At 51.6% G+C, this 17,429-nt stretch overlaps 6 protein-coding genes across 6 annotated transcripts; 1 reads left to right on the top strand and 5 right to left on the bottom strand.

Annotated features, from left to right (window-relative positions):
• Positions 1 to 567: 567 nt before the first annotated feature.
• Positions 568 to 1,657, bottom strand: BD324DRAFT_627240 (hypothetical protein). Its single transcript, XM_022015981.1, has 5 exons — positions 1,420 to 1,657; positions 1,265 to 1,353; positions 1,155 to 1,209; positions 1,028 to 1,096; positions 568 to 848 (listed from the first exon to the last, which is right to left on the bottom strand). Exons 1-5 carry the CDS (start codon positions 1,432 to 1,434, stop codon positions 726 to 728), a joined length of 351 nt encoding a protein of 116 aa, XP_021870880.1. The 5' UTR covers positions 1,435 to 1,657; the 3' UTR covers positions 568 to 725.
• Positions 1,658 to 1,674: 17 nt separating this feature from the next.
• BD324DRAFT_627233 (hypothetical protein) lies at positions 1,675 to 5,028 on the top strand. Its single transcript, XM_022015980.1, has 12 exons — positions 1,675 to 2,127; positions 2,188 to 2,208; positions 2,272 to 2,352; positions 2,378 to 2,379; positions 2,468 to 2,646; positions 2,699 to 2,858; positions 2,909 to 3,532; positions 3,588 to 3,971; positions 4,020 to 4,278; positions 4,334 to 4,489; positions 4,555 to 4,617; positions 4,666 to 5,028. The coding sequence occupies exons 1-12, from the start codon at positions 1,950 to 1,952 to the stop codon at positions 4,992 to 4,994; spliced, it is 2,436 nt and encodes an 811-aa protein (XP_021870879.1). The 5' UTR covers positions 1,675 to 1,949; the 3' UTR covers positions 4,995 to 5,028.
• On the bottom strand, positions 5,029 to 6,404 carry BD324DRAFT_627226 (hypothetical protein). The gene is made up of 5 exons (XM_022015979.1): positions 6,010 to 6,404; positions 5,768 to 5,880; positions 5,547 to 5,693; positions 5,213 to 5,435; positions 5,029 to 5,135 (listed from the first exon to the last, which is right to left on the bottom strand). The coding sequence occupies exons 1-5, from the start codon at positions 6,176 to 6,178 to the stop codon at positions 5,104 to 5,106; spliced, it is 684 nt and encodes a 227-aa protein (XP_021870878.1). The 5' UTR covers positions 6,179 to 6,404; the 3' UTR covers positions 5,029 to 5,103.
• Positions 6,405 to 6,617: 213 nt separating this feature from the next.
• BD324DRAFT_627222 (hypothetical protein) lies at positions 6,618 to 11,106 on the bottom strand. Its single transcript, XM_022015978.1, has 5 exons — positions 10,660 to 11,106; positions 9,958 to 10,581; positions 9,863 to 9,904; positions 8,760 to 9,802; positions 6,618 to 8,714 (listed from the first exon to the last, which is right to left on the bottom strand). The coding sequence occupies exons 1-5, from the start codon at positions 10,949 to 10,951 to the stop codon at positions 6,774 to 6,776; spliced, it is 3,942 nt and encodes a 1,313-aa protein (XP_021870877.1). The 5' UTR covers positions 10,952 to 11,106; the 3' UTR covers positions 6,618 to 6,773.
• Positions 11,107 to 11,330: 224 nt separating this feature from the next.
• On the bottom strand, positions 11,331 to 15,805 carry BD324DRAFT_627219 (putative ubiquitin activating enzyme). The gene is made up of 22 exons (XM_022015977.1): positions 15,562 to 15,805; positions 15,496 to 15,501; positions 15,418 to 15,439; positions 15,352 to 15,371; positions 15,238 to 15,303; positions 15,105 to 15,187; positions 14,905 to 15,045; positions 14,744 to 14,850; positions 14,604 to 14,694; positions 14,421 to 14,553; positions 14,277 to 14,374; positions 13,480 to 14,227; positions 13,374 to 13,442; positions 13,129 to 13,325; positions 12,822 to 13,079; positions 12,702 to 12,776; positions 12,455 to 12,644; positions 12,143 to 12,408; positions 11,985 to 12,089; positions 11,766 to 11,927; positions 11,589 to 11,717; positions 11,331 to 11,545 (listed from the first exon to the last, which is right to left on the bottom strand). Exons 1-22 carry the CDS (start codon positions 15,605 to 15,607, stop codon positions 11,519 to 11,521), a joined length of 3,039 nt encoding a protein of 1,012 aa, XP_021870876.1. The 5' UTR covers positions 15,608 to 15,805; the 3' UTR covers positions 11,331 to 11,518.
• A 122-nt stretch (positions 15,806 to 15,927) lies between these two features.
• On the bottom strand, positions 15,928 to 17,347 carry BD324DRAFT_469705 (hypothetical protein). The gene is made up of 7 exons (XM_022012874.1): positions 17,334 to 17,347; positions 17,146 to 17,257; positions 16,955 to 17,076; positions 16,646 to 16,906; positions 16,339 to 16,584; positions 16,217 to 16,297; positions 15,928 to 16,165 (listed from the first exon to the last, which is right to left on the bottom strand). Exons 2-7 carry the CDS (start codon positions 17,152 to 17,154, stop codon positions 16,069 to 16,071), a joined length of 816 nt encoding a protein of 271 aa, XP_021870875.1. The 5' UTR covers positions 17,155 to 17,257; positions 17,334 to 17,347; the 3' UTR covers positions 15,928 to 16,068.
• Positions 17,348 to 17,429: the final 82 nt, after the last annotated feature.

The raw sequence follows: 17,429 nt of genomic DNA, 5'->3' as shown, positions 1-17,429 counted from the left end.
ACGCAGGTGTCAATGAGGAAGAGAACGCCCCTCTCCCTCTCTATCTCTCTTTCACTGATTGAGCTCCCAGAAGACATGTCATAAATACTCTCTTGATGTCGTGTTCTCGACGCCATATTACTCGGTGTGGCGAAGGGCAGAAAGGCAAAAGGCGCGATTCTTACGCCGCCACCGCCACGAATGGTGGGTACGGTAGATGCTCCGATGGGGCATGCGTCAAAAGGGGTCCAGCCAGCAGTGGAAACCCTTCGAAGTCATGTCTGGACCTTTGCCAACGCTATCGAAGTCGACTGAGTCTTGAGGGGCCATTCGTCTTGGCAGAAAAACCCACATTGACGAGCAGAATTTATGTTATGAAATCATTGCTTTTGTAGTGCCGGCATACTCAAGTCGGGTTCGGACATGGCAGCTGTTTCAAGAGTAATGAACAGGCATGCAACGGCAAGAGCAGGTGATTGATGATTTCTTAAACGATATGAAGCTGTTTCAATCTCACGGGAACGCATCCGTCATGACGTAGCGAGAAGATCCTGCTCGGCGACATTCAGAGCCATGAATATGTTTCAATCCGAATCGCAAAAAATACATGCCAATAACATTGATCGTCAAAGAGCCTCTCACAATGCGAAAATAAATATATGGATGCCTCATCTAGTTTCTATGCCACCGATGATAAGACTCCAACACCAAAGGGATACAGCCGTCACGAAGACTGCACCACAGATCTAGACCTTGTCGACCATCCGCTTGCCATCTGCAGAGTGAAGCGCAGCCTGTTGCTCAAGGTACTCCTTCTTTCGCTTCTCCCAGAATTCGGAGTTGTAGTTGAACATCGAGCTGAGCTTGGTCTGAGAGGGGGGAAGAATTCAAGGGTATGGATGTCGGATGGACGAGGGGAGACGAGAATCATCAAATCGAATAGAAGCCAATGACATGGGCGGCGTGAGAGCAGGTGATGAGAGTTGACAGGAGATAGAAACACCTCTCGTCAGCCTCCGAAACATTCGCGTTCTCAGATAACACTCACGTTCTGGTCATACCTGACCTTGTCCCATGGAGCCCAGTCACCCTTCCTGTTCCAAACGACCTCGTTGCCCTATAGACGAAGATGTCAGCACTTTGCACGGTGACTATTTGAGAACCTCGAAACCCACCATAGCGAGCTTGTACAGATAGGCAGAAGCTCCGACACAGGCGATTCCAGTGATACTATGGAGCACATCAGCATTGAGCTACGGGTTTCCAATGTCCGCGCCAAACTCACACAACGATAGGAATGACCTCTGGGGAGTAATACTTCTTCCAGAAGTTGGCTCTAGCAGCAGCCTTGGCGGCTTGAGCACGAGCGGCAGCCTAGACATCCAGGATCAGCATGATCAGGCCAGTGGCGGATGCGCCGCCCTCTCCTGCATGACTCACAGCAGCGGCGACCATGATGGGTAGATTAGGGAATGTAGCAAGGACAGAGGGGGAAAGCGGTCAGATTATGTCAGATGTTTGGTAAGCGTAATGAAAGTGTACCAGAGTCCACTGTAGCAATATCCGTGGCCAAGTGACCGTGAGTGAGATGAGGGACTGGAAAGGTTGAGGATGTGTGGAGTTGCCATTGAATCTTTTGATCTTCTCTCTTTTTTATGTTGTTCCCCCGCCAGTCAACGGTTGGGGACCCTGACTTTTTTTTTTTCTTTTCCTTTTCTGATTCAAAACCACGTGGCATCGGGACAATCCGGTCCGCAGAGTTACGATATACTGCCACATCGCCCCCATTGACTGATCAGACTAAACATATCGCCGTGTAATGCCGGGAAGAGGGGCTTTCTCCCACGTGGTCTCCATTCCGCGACATCGGCTCGTTGCGAGTCGGGAGATTTGAATTGAACATACGGTTGCTTTGCTGTAGCGTTTGTTGAATAGCTGATACTTGTTGAGGAGCCACACAACTCTCCACCATGTCAGCGCCAGAGGAAGAGTTCGAAAAGACAGAGACTTATGGTGGTCCAGAGATCACCTTGACACCCGACCAGGAAGCTCAGTATGCTCAGCTCACTCGGAATTTGCAAGAAGTGACCAGCGCAGAGATCGTCCGAAAGGTGTTGAGCAAAGGCGAGGTGGTCAAATGTTACTGGGGTGAGTTTGAACGTCTCGGGGGCACAATATGGGACTGTGGCTGAAGTGGTATGTTTGCAGGTACCGCTACAACTGGACGACGTGAGTGATGTGCACAAGCTGAGGATGGATGGTCTTTGCCCTTACATTATCCTCTTTTCATAGCGCACATTGCCTACTGTGTGCCTCTGCTCAAAATCGCAGATTTCTTGGCAGCCGGAGCTTCAGTCAAAATCTTGCTTGCAGGTGAGTGAGCTAGAAAGCTTTCCTTACAGAGCGAAGCTGACAACCTATCTTTACAGACGTAAGTCACTCACTACGTGTGTCGACGAGATACACCTGACTCACCTGCTTTCGCAAGCTTCACGCCTTCCTCGATGCCAGCAAATCCACTCTGGAGACGGTCAAGTGGAGAGCGAAATACTATTCCTTCCTTCTCAAAGCGATGTTCATAACTCTCGGCGTACCCATCGATAAATTACAATTCGTCCTCGGTACAAGCTACCAATTGACAGCAGAGTATACTTTGGATGTGTACAAGTGAGATCCAGGCAGTGAAGCCCAACATCGTCTGCTCTGACACGTTACCCAGATTCCACTCTCTCACCACTGCGAAAGCAGCCGGACATGCCGGCGCAGATGTCGTCAAGCAATCTGAGAGTCCACTGATGAGCAGTATGCTTTACCCTGGGTTGCAAGCTTTGGACGAGCAATACCTTGATGTGGATTTCCAATTCGGCGGTGTAGATCAGGTGAGCCCGGCCTCCCACGTTACCTTACATGCTGCTGAGCCTTTGTTCAGCGCAAGATCTTCATGTACGCTGCTCATTTCCTGCCCCGTATGGGCTACGCCAAACGTGCCCACCTCATGAGTCCCATGGTCCCTGGATTATCCGGCGGTAAAATGTCATCGTCCGACCCAAAGAGCAAAGTCGATTTCCTAGATTCACCCTCCGAAGTCAAGAACAAGCTCAAAGCCGCTCTCTGTACGCCTGGAGAAGTGGAAGGAAACGGAGTCTTGGCATTCCTGCGACACGTCTTAATACCTGTCCAACAGCTTCGTCATGAACAAGCAGAAGCCCGGGGAGAGGAGCCGCCGAGAGGAGAGGGAAGCTTTGTCAAGCCTTCTGCACCCTCAGGAACCATCTTTACAATCTCTCGACCTGAGAAATTTGGGGGAGATATCCATTTTCCTTCGTACCAGGCCATTGAAGATGCTTATGCGAAAGAGGAACTGCATCCTGGTGATCTCAAGACGGGAGTGACGGATGCTATCAACGGGCTGTTGGCGCCGATCCAGAAAATGTTCGAGTCGGACCCAGAATGGCAGGAGTGTGAGAGGCTTGGATACCCGGATGCTTCGACTGCGAATGCTGTGGCTTCTGCAAAGCAAGGAGCCGGAGACAAAGCCCAGCCGGTCAAAACTGTGAGTCATAGTGCCTCATGCTCAGAGCCGTCGTCGCTGACTCGTGCGATGTCAGAAACCGCCTAAAGACGTCCGCCGCGCACCGCCGACAGAGGAGGAACGGGCAGCGCTCCGAGCTCAAAAGGATCAAGAAAAAGCTGTCAAAGCGCAAGCCGCCGCCGCAGCTGCTGGCTTGAACATGACGCCTGAAGAATTGAAGAAAAGGGATGCGACGGCGGCGAATGTCGTGCCGAATTCAGGAAGAGCCAACGCAAGTGCAGGTTCGAGCAGTAGTGCACGATCATCCGAGGCATTGACGACGACGGATATGCCTAGACTCAAGCTTTTGACAAAGGGCAAAGTCCGGGATGTCTACGAGCTTCCTGATTCGGAGGACAAGGACAAAATGTTATTCGTGGCTACGGACAGGATTTCAGCCTACGACTATATCATGGAGAATGTGAGTTCTCATACGTGTTACTTCTCGATCTGAGCTGACCACGTCCAGGGAATCCCACAAAAAGGAGCCACATTGACCACCCTTTCCCTCTTTTGGTTCCACAAGCTCTCTCATATCATTCCTAATCACGTCCTCGTCCCTTCCATCTCTGGCTCCAAACCGAAGTGCCTCGATCCAAGTACATCGGCCTGGGATGAATTTCCTAAAAGTCTGGCAGAGTACAGAGATCAAGTAGAAGGAAGGAGCATGATCGTCAGGAAATGCGAAGTCGTCAAGATCGAAGCGATCGTCAGGGGTTACATCACGGGTACGTACAACTCTTTTGAGGGTACTCGTCGCTTATGCTGGATGCCTCATGCTAGGCTCCGCTTGGGCCGAGTACAAGAAGTCCGGTACAATGCACGGCATCAAGTTGCCGGAAGGACTCGTCGAATCGCAAAAGCTTCCGGAACCAGTATTCACGCCGTCCACCAAGGCAGACTTGGGAGACCATGATGAGAACATTCATCCTGATAAGGGTGAGGATTGCCCGGCGTCTCTCTACACTTGGATGAGATGACTTTTTTGCTGATCCTCCGTTTAGTCAAAGACATCTGCGGTGAAAAGCTTGCCAAGCAGATTGCCGAAGTCGCCGTCAGACTCTACTGTAAGCTGATTGGCTGCCATTTTCTCGCCAGCTGACACGTCACGCCAGCCGAGGCTGCCGCCTACGCACTCGAGCGAGGACTCATATTGGCCGACACGAAATTCGAGTTTGGTCTCTTGCCCGATGCCAATGGCGAAAAGCAGCTGATCCTGATTGACGAATGTTTGACTCCTGATTCATCTCGATACTGGTCAGCTGCGACTTATCGACCTGGACAACCTCAACCTTCATTTGACAAGCAATACTTGAGGGATTGGCTCACTCAGAACAATCTGAAAAAGGCTGGAGTGACGCTGCCTCCGGATGTAGTGGCGGAGACCAAGGCAAAGTATGAAGATGCTAGAGACAGAGTGATGGGATTGGGCAAGCATGCTTAGAGGGTGTGGGGGGCTGTGCAGCGTCAATTCATAATGCATCAGGTATCACATCCATAAGAGTGCCTCAATCTATTCGCACAGTTCGTGCCAACTCTCCCTACGCTGAACTTTACAGCTTGTTGGCAAAGAACCAGGTATCGACTAGTAGCGGGTGATCAGTCCAGATGGTCCCCCCTCGCATCGTCCGCCCGCCCGGCCGCCCGTCCGCCAGCACTCACTGTCTGTAATGTGGCTGTCACCGCCCGGGCCAATGTTCATATCGACACTGGCCAAGAGCTCGAAACCATGGGCGTCCAAAGCCTTGAGGATCCCCATCATCAATTTTCTAGCTTGATTGATCATGAGGCCATCCGAAGTGTACCATGGTTGGCCCCTCAATTTGATCTGATAAGAATGGGTACATCGTTGTTTCTGTTGTTGTATACCGAGTACCCAGGAATTCTAAAAAGTCCCGAGCAACGAGAACGTCTCAGCACGCCAATCCATGTCATGCAAGAGCCTCGTTTTTTTTATTTGGGTTCTCCGACGGAGCGACTGCCTGCTCTGACCCACCTGGATAGCCTGGACGATCGCTTGTGTCACTTGTAGATTTGGACTGTCAATGATTCGGATCTTGTCACTTTCATGAAAAGATAGAGGGAAGATGTACCGTTGGACAGGGGGTCCAGCTTTGAACATGAGAGTATCTTTGTCCCATTCCTGTTAAGGGGGCAATTAGTAAAACTATATCAGCGCCATCACAAGAACCTGATAGAACAATATAAGCCACTCGCCTTCTTGGTGAGGCCTGCAGAGACTAGCAAATGCCAGCCTCTGACGCATAGCTCGTACAGTATTCCAGCGACCAGTCGTCGACTGTGAGTCCCTTCATCACCACGACCGTACCCTGATGAGGCATCATCTAAGCGTCAGTTCTCGGTCCATCCTAGGGCCTGTAATCCCAAATGTTCTCTCATGTGCTCAGAACACCCTCAGATAGTCTAGCGTCTCGCTTAATCCAATCCACGACACTCACATGGCCTCCCTGATAACTTCCACTCCCATCCTTCACCTTCATACACCCCTTTCTTCTGCACGCCCTGTGTCCAAGTCCTCGCTATGGCTGTATCGACTGCTCGCACGATATCCCCTCGTTGGGGAACGACAAGATTCTCAATTTGTCCGAGGAAGATAGCAATACACATGGGAAGAATGGACCTTGATGAAGTTGCCCGTAGCCTGGTTGAATGTCTGGAATGACGCCAGATCCAGAGGATGAAGCAGAGGCAGCTGGGTAAGAAGGTGGACCGGCAGGTTCGGCGGGTATCACCGCATCTTTACTCGCCTCCTCAGCTTTGGAGACACTCTTGTGATCGTGATGGAATAAGCCCATGATGAACAAGGTAAAATGGACAGAAGCGATGAACAGACAGCATATCATTGAAACAAAGAGCGGGATATCGGCTATCAGCCGAATTTCTTGCGTCATAGCATTCTTCGGACTTTCTTGGCGTTTGAGCTGTTGTGATCCACTCGACTTCACTGAACCTCATCTACTGGAATGCAAGCGGACCCTGCTCCAGCTGGGCAAGCAGTATAATCTATTAGCCTTTGAGCGCAGGGCATACAGAGCCCATCTCTAAATCTGAGATCATATGCATTCGCGTGATTGTCCGTGAAAAAGAGCGTGACGATCCCCCAGCACTATCTACGGCACCCAGCTCAAACCTTTCTGCTATTTCAGAATAGACTGCCCTGGTCAACGCCCCGGCAGACCCCCCTTGCCCCCCGCGCATGTCTTCACATGGGCCTCTGAATCCCATCGCCACCCAGACTTGTCCGACTCGAGCCCTGTCCTTGGCCCAAGAGGTCGAGGCTCGATCCGCTCGGTTCACCCCGCTCGAAATCAAATGACCCTAGATTCTCTCCGCTCCTTCTAGGCTCGTACGTCGATCTCTTGACGACAAAAGACGAAGTGGGCTGGGTAGACTCTGGAGGCGGAATAGCGGGTGGTGTGTACTGTTGTGATCGGCGGACTTTGAACGTCTTTTCACGCTCTGTAGAAGCGACCACCGGTCTGCTCCTAGTCACCGGGAGAGAAGTGCTTGCGGAAGCCCGCTGAGGCTTTGCAGCCTGATTCGGATCCACTCGGCTGCCCCCAAATTCTTCCAAATCTCCCCATAAACCTGCAGCTCCTTGACTCGTCCTACGGGGCGGAGCAGTATCAGGTGCAGCGCCTCTAGCAAGGGTGGGCTCAGAGGTCGGGTCGATCGTTGAATTCCTACGCGATCCGGCGGCCTCCAAAACTGGCAACGCAGTATACGATTCCATTGCTTCCGGTCTACTCTGTCCCATTCTTTTCACCCTGAATGAACGCTCGTTCGTCGTCGTCGTCGTCGTCGTCGTTGACGTCGATGCGCCTCGCAGATCACTGCTCGGTACATCGATAGAGACTTTCGGGATAGATCCAGAACTCGACTTTTCTCCTGTTGTGGCCAAACTGAACCTTTGAGGCGATTCTCGCCAGCTCGAGTACCTGGCAACTTTTGGTGCGTTATCTTTTCGCTTGACTGCGAAAGACGTCTTTGGAGCTTCCACACCCGCGAATAGACTTCCACTCTGAGCGGCGAGAGCATCTTTCCGGACCCGATTCTCATCTCTAGCCCGTTCAGACGTATCATCTGTTCGTCGTGTCAGGCCAAGCGCAGCTCGCCAACCGCGTTTCTGACCAAGTGGACTGGGTACAGCTTCGAAGGGTCTGGGCAGACGCCCTTGTGGTCCGACGCCTTCATCCTCAGATTCTGATGGAGACTCGGGTTCAGGCTGTTTTCCGAACCATGCTTTAGGACCAGACGATAGACGCTTGGCCATTGTTTGCTTCTTTTGAGAATCGGGATATTCGCTCGAAGGTGAGGAATCTTCTTTCAAGTCGTTGAGTGATCGTCGCTTGGGTATCGTGTCGAGCCGCGGCGGCATGAGACCTTGATTGTTGGGTCTCAGTCCCCGGCCCTGATTAGGGGGCAAGAGCGGCATAGGGGACTGCGAAGGCGTCGGGATTGCTGAAGCGGGTCGAGAGGATGGTCCAGCCTGAGGACCTCGCCCTGTGTCGATGACAGAGTAAGGATTAGCGAAGTCTGCTCGACCTCCCCGGACGACTGAGAATGATGGACCAGATGGGGAATTTGTGGGGGGTGAGGTGGGTGGGGAGACTATCGGCGGCCTCCAAGCATTCATGATCGGCTCATTGGGAGTGTCATCCTCATAGTGCCTTTCATAGTCAGGTCGAGGCGGAGGTCCAAGGGGAGGCTGATGGACAGGGAAATAACCTTGCGTAGCCTGGGATGGGTCACCAAAAGAAGGGTTCGAGGTGAGGTATGACAGTGCTCCCTCCGAATCCTGTCTGGGAATTCCCTGAGAATTGCGATCGAGCATTCTCTGTGTCGTCAGGGAACCAGCTGCAGTGACATTCTTCTGCAGCTGCTCTGATCCCTTCTTGCGCCGTCTCCGGGCTGCGGCCTTGCCACCTCGTCCGCCATTGAAGCAATCCAGATCCATGATGGCGGCGAAGAGACCTCCATCAAGTGGGCTAGTCGACTCGTCAAAGTGCACCCCACCGAACAGCCGGATGAGACCCTCAACGATCTTGGTGATGAGCATGAAGAAGAAATACGCCATGACAATGGCTTGAAGCAAGAGGATGACATAGGTCAACCAGTCCGTAACGGCAGTAGGCATGCCAAACTGAAATCCAGTCAGCTTTGAATACACGGCGCGCTGCGGACTCACGCTCGGACTGATGAGCATGGTCAAGAGGACGGAAATGACCCGGATGATCCCCATAAAGGCATTGGGGGCTCCCATGCTCGCCCCTTCACCCCAAGGATAAAAGAATGAGGCGAGAATGAGCAAGACCAGCTCGGCGACGATGAATATGACAGCCTGAGCCAAGCCAGACTTCTGTCCTGCACCGATGGCGATGCCCTCGATGAGGCTCACCAGCAACGGGTAGACTCGAAACATTTGCTTGCCTTCGATGAACACGTTGTACATCGTGCCTAGAGAAAGTAAAGTCCTCGTCGCGTCGTAAAGTTTCCCGCTGGCTGTCCTGAAGATCTTCCACATGATGAAAGTCGGGATCAAGATCGAGATAAAGACGAACGTCAATGCTGCCAAGACACGGGAGACGATGGAGGCTTGGGAAGACGAAAGCTGATAGATGGAGAACGCGGTGATGGGCAGATGGAACATCATGATCAGGCGCAACAGATTGCCGTACATTGCAGCCGCGTGGAAGGCACCGGCTTCCCCTTTGGGTCGGAATCTCAGCCAGACTTTGCGGGTCCGAGAGGGTCCGACCAGTTGCGTTCTGGATACATTGATTGGCATGCCATCAATGTCCAATCCTGCAATTGTTCGGGGCTCAAAGGCTTCCTTGCCCCCTAAACTTGCTCGGGGGCTGCTGCCGAGACTGGACAACCTCTTGCCGTACCCTGGTCTGGACGACGGAGGTCTGCTGGGAGACATGAATTCCAGCATCGCATGGAGTGACCAGAGCGCCATGGAGATGAGGACGATCGCAGCAGTGATGATGAGAAAGATGATCATACAGGTAGGAAAGAGATCCGTGTCTCTCAAACCTATAGTTGTTGCGAAAGAAGCGAGTCCAGCAGCAGAATCGTGTAGATCCAGGAGAGGGTTGAAAGCCAGAGGGTCAAGGTAGATGGGGAGAGTGACATTTGAGATCATTCTCGCGAATTCCGATGGCGGAGTGTAGGTAGTAGCGTAGCCAGAGACATGCTTGTCGCTGAGACCGGAAATGACCGTGACATCTGAGAGTGATCAGTCAGCCGTGACTCTCTCTCTGCCTTTTCATAGATCAATCTGCTCACTTCCGATCAGATCTACCCATGCACCTTGCGCCAAGATGGGATCTGGACCCAAATGTCAACATTAAGCGTAACAATGTGCTACCTCCACGACTCACACGCATATGCCGGCCAGGCCACCGCGATCATCCCCAGGACGGTCATGAATTGAATGTACTGAACAACGTCCCGGAGTCCCGGGGTAGCGAATCGCAAAAGTCCTCCACTGACGCTAAATCTCTCTCCGCTCAGTCCACTGACGACCATGGTTCCCCATTTTCTCATACGAGCATCTCGCTTAGCCGCCGCAGCGGCCCCGTGGCCTCCTTCCTTGACTTCGTACTCCGTCACGCCGCTTCCTACCACCCAGCCCGCTGCGAACCTCGCCAACCAAGTCACTATCCATATACCTATCGCGATACAGATTGGGAACCATCGGATGAGGCTGTAGTACCATGAGCCTTGGGTCCACGGTGTCACTTCCAAATCGTAGCACGCGAGGGTATTGGCCTCTGTATTCGTATCGACTATTCGGACCCTCGTGCGAAGCGTTGTCAAGGCATAATTATGAAAGAGAGGGACAGAAATATTGAGCGCAAAGTCGCCGGCTGGAAGAGGACAATATGTCTCGTTGGCTTCGCCGTAGGGCCTCGTGAGATCTGGAGGAAGTAGGGACTCGCACAGCCAAGAAGCGGATCGCCAAACGGAAAGATGAGCTGCCTCAGTATCGTGAAATAGCGTCGCTGGCAATGTCAAACAGAATCAGTCACTGTATAAGCCTCTCTCTTTTCATAACAGATCGGCGTCAGCGGCCAACTCACCCAACTTTCCAGTTTCGTTATTATATCCTTCGATCACTGTCCCCGTAGATCCAATCATATCTATCCGTAACACTTCTTGCTGTCCACCACCGATAAGGCCTAGGAACTTGGCCACATCCTTCGGGACAAGGTTGGCATACACATTCGTAATGTTCATCAAGGCATCTTGAGATAGATCAGAAGGGAATTCGTCGAGGCAGGAGGAAAATTGGACAGAGAGAGGATTGGCGAGGATCGAAGAAGCAGAAATGAGAAGGATGAACAGTCCGAGAGCTGACGAGAGCTGCTTCATGATGCCGTATCAGACCAGAACCTAGAGTACAGGAGTTCTGGAAGGCGAGGACAAAGTCAGCACATGGATCTGTTGGATTGGAGAGCCCCATGACATGATAGCGGGAATGGGGTAATGACATGAAGCACTTACCTCGCTTGCAATCAAATTGAAAAATAGTCCAATCCCAGATGTTGGCCATAGAATTGTCGACACTGACTCTACTCAGCCGCCTGTTCGGACGTTCATATCGTCGACCGTTATGCTACTGATGAAGTCTTCCCAGAATGCTATAACCTAGCTGCTATCAGGACCCCAACGGCTGTCTGTGACTTCATCGAATGAGAAAAAAAGAAAAGGGAAAGGCGGAAGAGGGAGGAGGGAATTCACCGAGAATAGCCGAATAGGAATGAATGCATCAGATGTCCGCCACACCTTATACCCTCTCTCGCTCGTGGCGTCCATCTCGTTGGACATGGCTCACAGGTAAGGTCACTTTAGCATCTCGAGGCTTGCACCATAGATCTATGTACATAAGAAGAAGAAGAAGGAGGAGGAGGGGGGCGAAGAGTTAACTGCAGACCGGATTTAGATATGCACGAGGCAGTATGGTACCTGATGGAGATATGTCAGCACACCTTGTATCGCTGTGACCCACCTCGACATCCTCATCGTTCTCATCATTGACCATGACCTCGACCAGGAGGTTCTTAACCCATGGTTCAATAGGCTTCTTACTGACATGCTCGACAAGCTCGCTCATGCGCATATTCAGTCGATCTGCAGTCTTGACGTAACGTCAGCAGTCGTCCATCTCTCAGTGGCGCCGCCGTACCTTTTTGGCTGGGACAAAAGAAGACCACAGCATGGAAACACCTTGAGACACCATTTGAATCTCCAGGTTGTGCTTCTCCTTGAACCAGTTGATGAACTCCTGGAGAGTCGGGTTACCTTCCAGCTCAAATCGGTCCCACAAGGTCCACTCAGTCTCGCCATACTAGCGGGAACGCATTAGCCAGGAGCTGAACAGTGAAAATGCGTCAGTCCATCTCACCTTCTGCTTGGCCGCCTCGATAGGCTCGGAGAATCCAAAGAAGGGCAGAGCAAGGTTGACGAAACCATTCTTATAGTCCTCCACCTTGTTCTTTCTGTCGATGATCTACTCCAGTATGAGATACACTTTCTCTCCGCGCACCTAGAGGGCCGACTCACCTTGTACAGCTCAAGACAGACCAGTCCCACGGCTAATGCCGTGGTCGTAGCGATTGCAGGGATGATCTTTCCTGCGATCAACTTTGTCTTGTGGCGATCAGCCTGAGTGATGCCATAATTGGCAGCACGAAGATTAGAAGCGCAAGTGATGAAGTCAATGTGATGGTTGCTGTCATCGTCCTTCTCAAAGTCGACCGGGACCAGTCTGAACCCAGCGAGGGACGAAGGAGGTGGGAGCGAGTTGACGATCGAGTCAATGTCCTCGTCTAATATCGTCAACCGGATGCTGAATATTCAGCCGCATCAGCTTACCTGGATTTGGCTCGTTAGAAACTGGCTCATTCTCATTGACCTGAATCTTAACTCCGCTCTTCGGTGTGAATTCGGGAACCTTGATACTCTCCAACACTTTGCGGAAGACAGCGGGGTCGGATTCTCCCTTCAATCCGTAGTTGAAGGCGTGCAAATTCGCAGCCGCCACAATGTATTCAAAGTCCAGGGCCTTGACAGATATGTCAGTCGGGTACAGCAATCAAGTCCCTTTAGGTCCCTTGCTCACATTGTCAACATTGAATTTGAGCGGGTCAGGTGCGCGCTTCGGTCCGGACCAGAAGGGGGTACCATTTGAGTTGACCTGTCACCATCAGTGCTGTCACGTGTATCAAAAATTCAAGCTAACCTGATCTTTTGGGAGGTTGAAGAGCAACTGTCGAATCTCGTTCACATAATTCTCCTCGTACTGCAGCCTGGCCCATTCGATGCACTGGGCGAAACTCGTCGGACGCTCCTTCACCAGGTACTTTTCAATCTGCTTCAATTGATCAAAGTGTTGACCGGAGGATTTGAGAGTGGATTCGACAAAGTCTGGCTGGGAAAGATAGAGGTTGACGGTCGTAGGAGGGTTGACAAAGAGCGAATCAAAAGCTTCTCTTGACCACTGGACGATGGCTCAGCGCAAGGAAGAGCGGATGAAAGAATTCACTTGCCTGTATGCAGTGCTCGATGGCATTTGGAAAGTTCTTGACGGTACATGATGGGATCGACTTCTCGGGGGGATCCTGAGATGACGAGTACGATTCGGTCAAAAACGGGATGACGACCTGGGTGTTGGCCTTGGTCCCCAGAGTTCCAGATTCGAGCAATGGCTTCTGGTAGAAGACACATCTTCGATCCATGTATTGACCTGATTTTGTGTCAGCTTTCAAGGCTCGCTCCCGAGCGGTCCACTCACGAGCAAGCACATTGTCCAAGGCATTGGTCACACCGTCGATCTTGGCGAAGAACTCGTCTCCATAGGTGCCTATTCATCAGCTGGGCCGTTTGTACGTCAGCCTCACGTTCAGTCTCTGGTCCGACTCTGTCCTGATAGGAAATGATCTTGCCTTTGAGCTCAGGGTTCATTTCGGCCACAGCGGCGGCAGCGACTTCAGCTTTGAACTTGCCGACATCTTTCGGTCGGAAGAGGAATTGCCGGTTCAAGTTACTCTTCTCAATGGTGTCCAGATCCGTGACGTGAATGACTCCCTGACTAGCCAGACCCATCATGCTCCAATTCTTGAGCATTTCACAACCGATCGCACCGGATCCAACCAGGAATTGCTTAGTCGCGTTGATCTTCTCTTGGAAAGCTTTGCCAAACACTGCAATCTGGCCATCGTATCTTGATCCAAGGGGTTGACAATCGGCTTCTGAGGGTAGTTCGTGAGGGAGCGATTCCAGAGAATCGAAATACATGCTCTGCTGCATGGGGTGGAATTTGGCCGAACAAGCTTTGAGAACCTCTTGAGCGACAAATCCTCCGATGACAGCGACCATGGGCGACAAGTCTCCGGTAGCTTGGAACGCCAGTGTCTCGATAATCTTCTCATCGACTTCGTCCTGTCCTCCATTTGATTTGTGAATATCCTTAGCGAGAGCTAGCACTGCGGAAGCATCCGATGAACTACGCGGTCGAGGCAGATGTCCATTCTTCTCGTAGAATGCGGAAAGAGCAAGGAATCCGACATGCAGGGTTGCAGGGCGATCGAATTTGGCAAAATCCGTGATGAAAAGTTCGGGCTGGGTCAAGGACTCTTTGAGGCTTCTCTGTGGAAGTGTAAGCTGATGCCCGCGGATCAAATTCGAGCTGGCTCACGAATTGGAGAATTTTGGGCATCTTGACCTGTGTGAACAAGCCACCAGAAACGTACTGTCCAAGGCCTTTCGTATCCCCGATCGAGAAGGTGTATGGCCCTGAGGGCGTGAGCTGGAGACGATTTGGGGCAGGACGTGAGCTCACCCTTAACGGTGACCTTCCTTGGCTCGCATCCATTCAAGCCTTCCATTCCCTTGATCTCGGAGAAAGTGACGTAGTCTCCATCTTCGAGACCATGTCTTGTCTCGTCCAGACAGGTGACGATAGCGTCTTCATCCTGAAATGCTGGTGAGCTATTGTCTTCCGATTTAAGCAAAGACCGCTTACCTCTTCCACCTGTACTATCATACCTGTCTGAGGCTGCTCTCCCGTCGCATCGACACATGCAAAGTCTTTCCCAAAGTCATTGAAGACAGCACTGGGTAGAGCGCATGAGCCCAGAGATTCATCCGATAGGACCAGCTCACCCGAAGAGTCCCCGTACATCTGCAGAGATGAAGTAGATGCCTTTTGACCGACAGAATTCGTTGATCTCGACCTGCTTTGTGACAGTCGTATTGGTGAGAACGACCACCTAGACGTGTGTCAGCGATCTCCTTCTTAAGCTCGCCTCGAGCCTGTAGCTGACCTGATACGGCGCAACCATGTCCGGAGTGATCTCGCCTGACCCCTCTAGTATTTTGATCGGTACGTAGGTGTTAAGTTCCGATAGTCGCGGAGCCGTGACGGAAGCTCGAGGCTGGCCTATGTCATTCTCGCGGAGGAAGAACTGCAAGAGGGTGTGGTGAGCTGGACAACCTCTGCAGACTCAGAGGATTAGAAGCTGACCTGTGTACCTAGATCGGCAATCTCTACCGGATTGGGATCATAGATAGTGACGCTCTTGACTCCTGCCAATGCGACATTCTTGGCTATGGCGACGCTTCAATTGAAGGGCTGACGACGTCATGCATCAACTCACCAATCTCAACGCCGAGACCTTTCATCCCAACGATGAGAACATTGGACGAAGCCATCTTCTTCATAGCTGAGAAGGGATGTCAGCTGGCTTTGACCAGCCTTTTCACGAACTGACCTTCATGACCGAGCACATAGCTACCGTAGTCAGTGGCTGCTTCCGATATGCATGAGATGGACTTACAGCTGTCGAGAGTATAGACCCTCTGAGAAGAAAGGATGTGTCAGCAAGACTTGGGCAGCAAAGTCGTGATCAGCCTACCATCGACTGAGAGGAAGTGTCAGTATGAGCATGGGAGATAGGTTCGAGCGCTTATAAGCCACTCACTCGGAACTCCAGGGACAGCACCATCCACCTCCATTTCAGAAGCCATGACGAAGAGCGAATCCAAAGAGAGAATTGGTGTAAATACAAAGAAGAATGGCAGGAAACCTCTGAGCCTTCTCTACACTGTCGTACAATGTAAGATTGAGTCAGACGCTTCTTCTCTGCTGAAGTCTTGAGCCTTTGAGGTGACCTCTTTTAGGATAGAAGCAGTGTTGAATTGAGCGAGCGCAAGGAGAAGAGTAAGATATGAGCGAGCTGCCATGAAATGAACCCGAATCCAACGAGGCGCAACCCTCCACCTATGACGGGAATGTGGCACTTCCATGACGCGGGGTCCAGTCAGGTTTGCTGCTGCTGACTTGAGAAGTTTGTGAGACACTGCATACAGACAAACGATCAAGGCGGGATCTTTCATCTATGTCTAATGTTGTAATGATACTGGTACAAGATGTGCAGGTACAGATATGATCGACAATTACCAAAAACGAAAGAGATGCGATGAATGATTTAGACCAGTAAGAAAACGGAGAGAAGGACGATGGCTAAGGCGGAGCCCAAAAATCCGACTGAGGACTCCTTGCTAAGAGGCGCACGGCCAGTCGTACTGTGCAAAGTCATCAGGAATGGTCGGAGAGAGTTCAGTTCATTGACTTACGTGGCCTTTGGGCTGGAGGTGACCTTCACAGTCAAAACGGCGACGAGACCGTCGATGGCGGGGTACCCGTTGACGGCAACTCTGCGAATGGTGAGTGAGGAGCCATCGAGAAGATCTCTCACGTCTGGTTATGGTTGACGCCGACTGCGTGAGTGGTCAGCATAAGATGTCTCTTCGGGGGGTGGTGAGAAACGCGCAACGCACTACTTGAATTCTGCAGCAACCCGGAAACATACTGCACAGAAGTCTGATACGTATAATTGGCGTACGATGTAGTTCCCTGGAAGGTCGATGAACTTGATACTGTACGAGGAGGGATGTAGGTTCCCGTGAGATTTCCGACAATCTCGTCCCGGCCAATGTTATACCTAGGCTCAATGCATCAGCCAGACCTCGTACGAAGCTTATGCAAGTGTGCTTCTCACTCACCCGTCAGGAGGGATATCATGGTATTCTGAAGCTGGTTTTTCTATACTGCTGGCGAGGAAATACGCGCCAGTATTGTTCTGTATCCAATATCGGAGATGTAGTCCACCATCGAGGGTTTCTTGGCACGTCCCAACGTAGGGATTGCCGAAATTCCACCGAAGTTCCTGAACTTGGGGAACATCTCCTTTCCCATCTCCAAGATTCGCCAATTGATAGGCTCCAAGATGTTGACCTAGACATTCTTCCCCTAGATTGGTAGATCTGACCGGGTCAGGAAAAGTCTTGATGGCTTCGGTGGTAATCACTTACAACATGTAGTTGAGGAAACCGCCATTGCTTGCTGAGTGAACGAGAACTGCAGCATCTGAATCTGCAGATAAGATTAAATTCAGAGGCTCTCCCAGTCCGGGCGGTGTCGTATCGTTCGCTATCTATCCACAATCCATTAGCGAGAGAGCCCGGGGGCCGAGGACAACAGTATGAATGGGGATGGTACGCACCGTGAGCATTGAACCTCCATTCGTATTTGGGTCTGTGTACCCATTTCCGTCCCTCCTATGCTGAGGGACGATGGCTGAACCCAGGGCTCTCGGAAATGCATCGGACGTCTCGCTTGCAGATACAGGTGAGAGATGCCAGAGGATTTGAGATGCCACAAGGAGCAAGATCGAGGTTTGGCGTGACATACCAGAGGAGGAAGGCCGAAAGGAGCTTGATACAGTGACAAGCATGAGCGTTGTCATGCACGTTATCTCCAGAAAGTCCGAAAAGGTGATCGTGTATG

Source organism: Kockovaella imperatae, assembly GCF_002102565.1.
Source record: "Kockovaella imperatae strain NRRL Y-17943 chromosome Unknown BD324scaffold_7, whole genome shotgun sequence".
NCBI classification, from domain to species: Eukaryota; Fungi; Basidiomycota; class Tremellomycetes; order Tremellales; family Cuniculitremaceae; genus Kockovaella; species Kockovaella imperatae.
The sequence above is the reverse complement of the archived record's forward strand: the minus strand, read 5'-3'. Positions and strand labels throughout refer to the sequence as shown.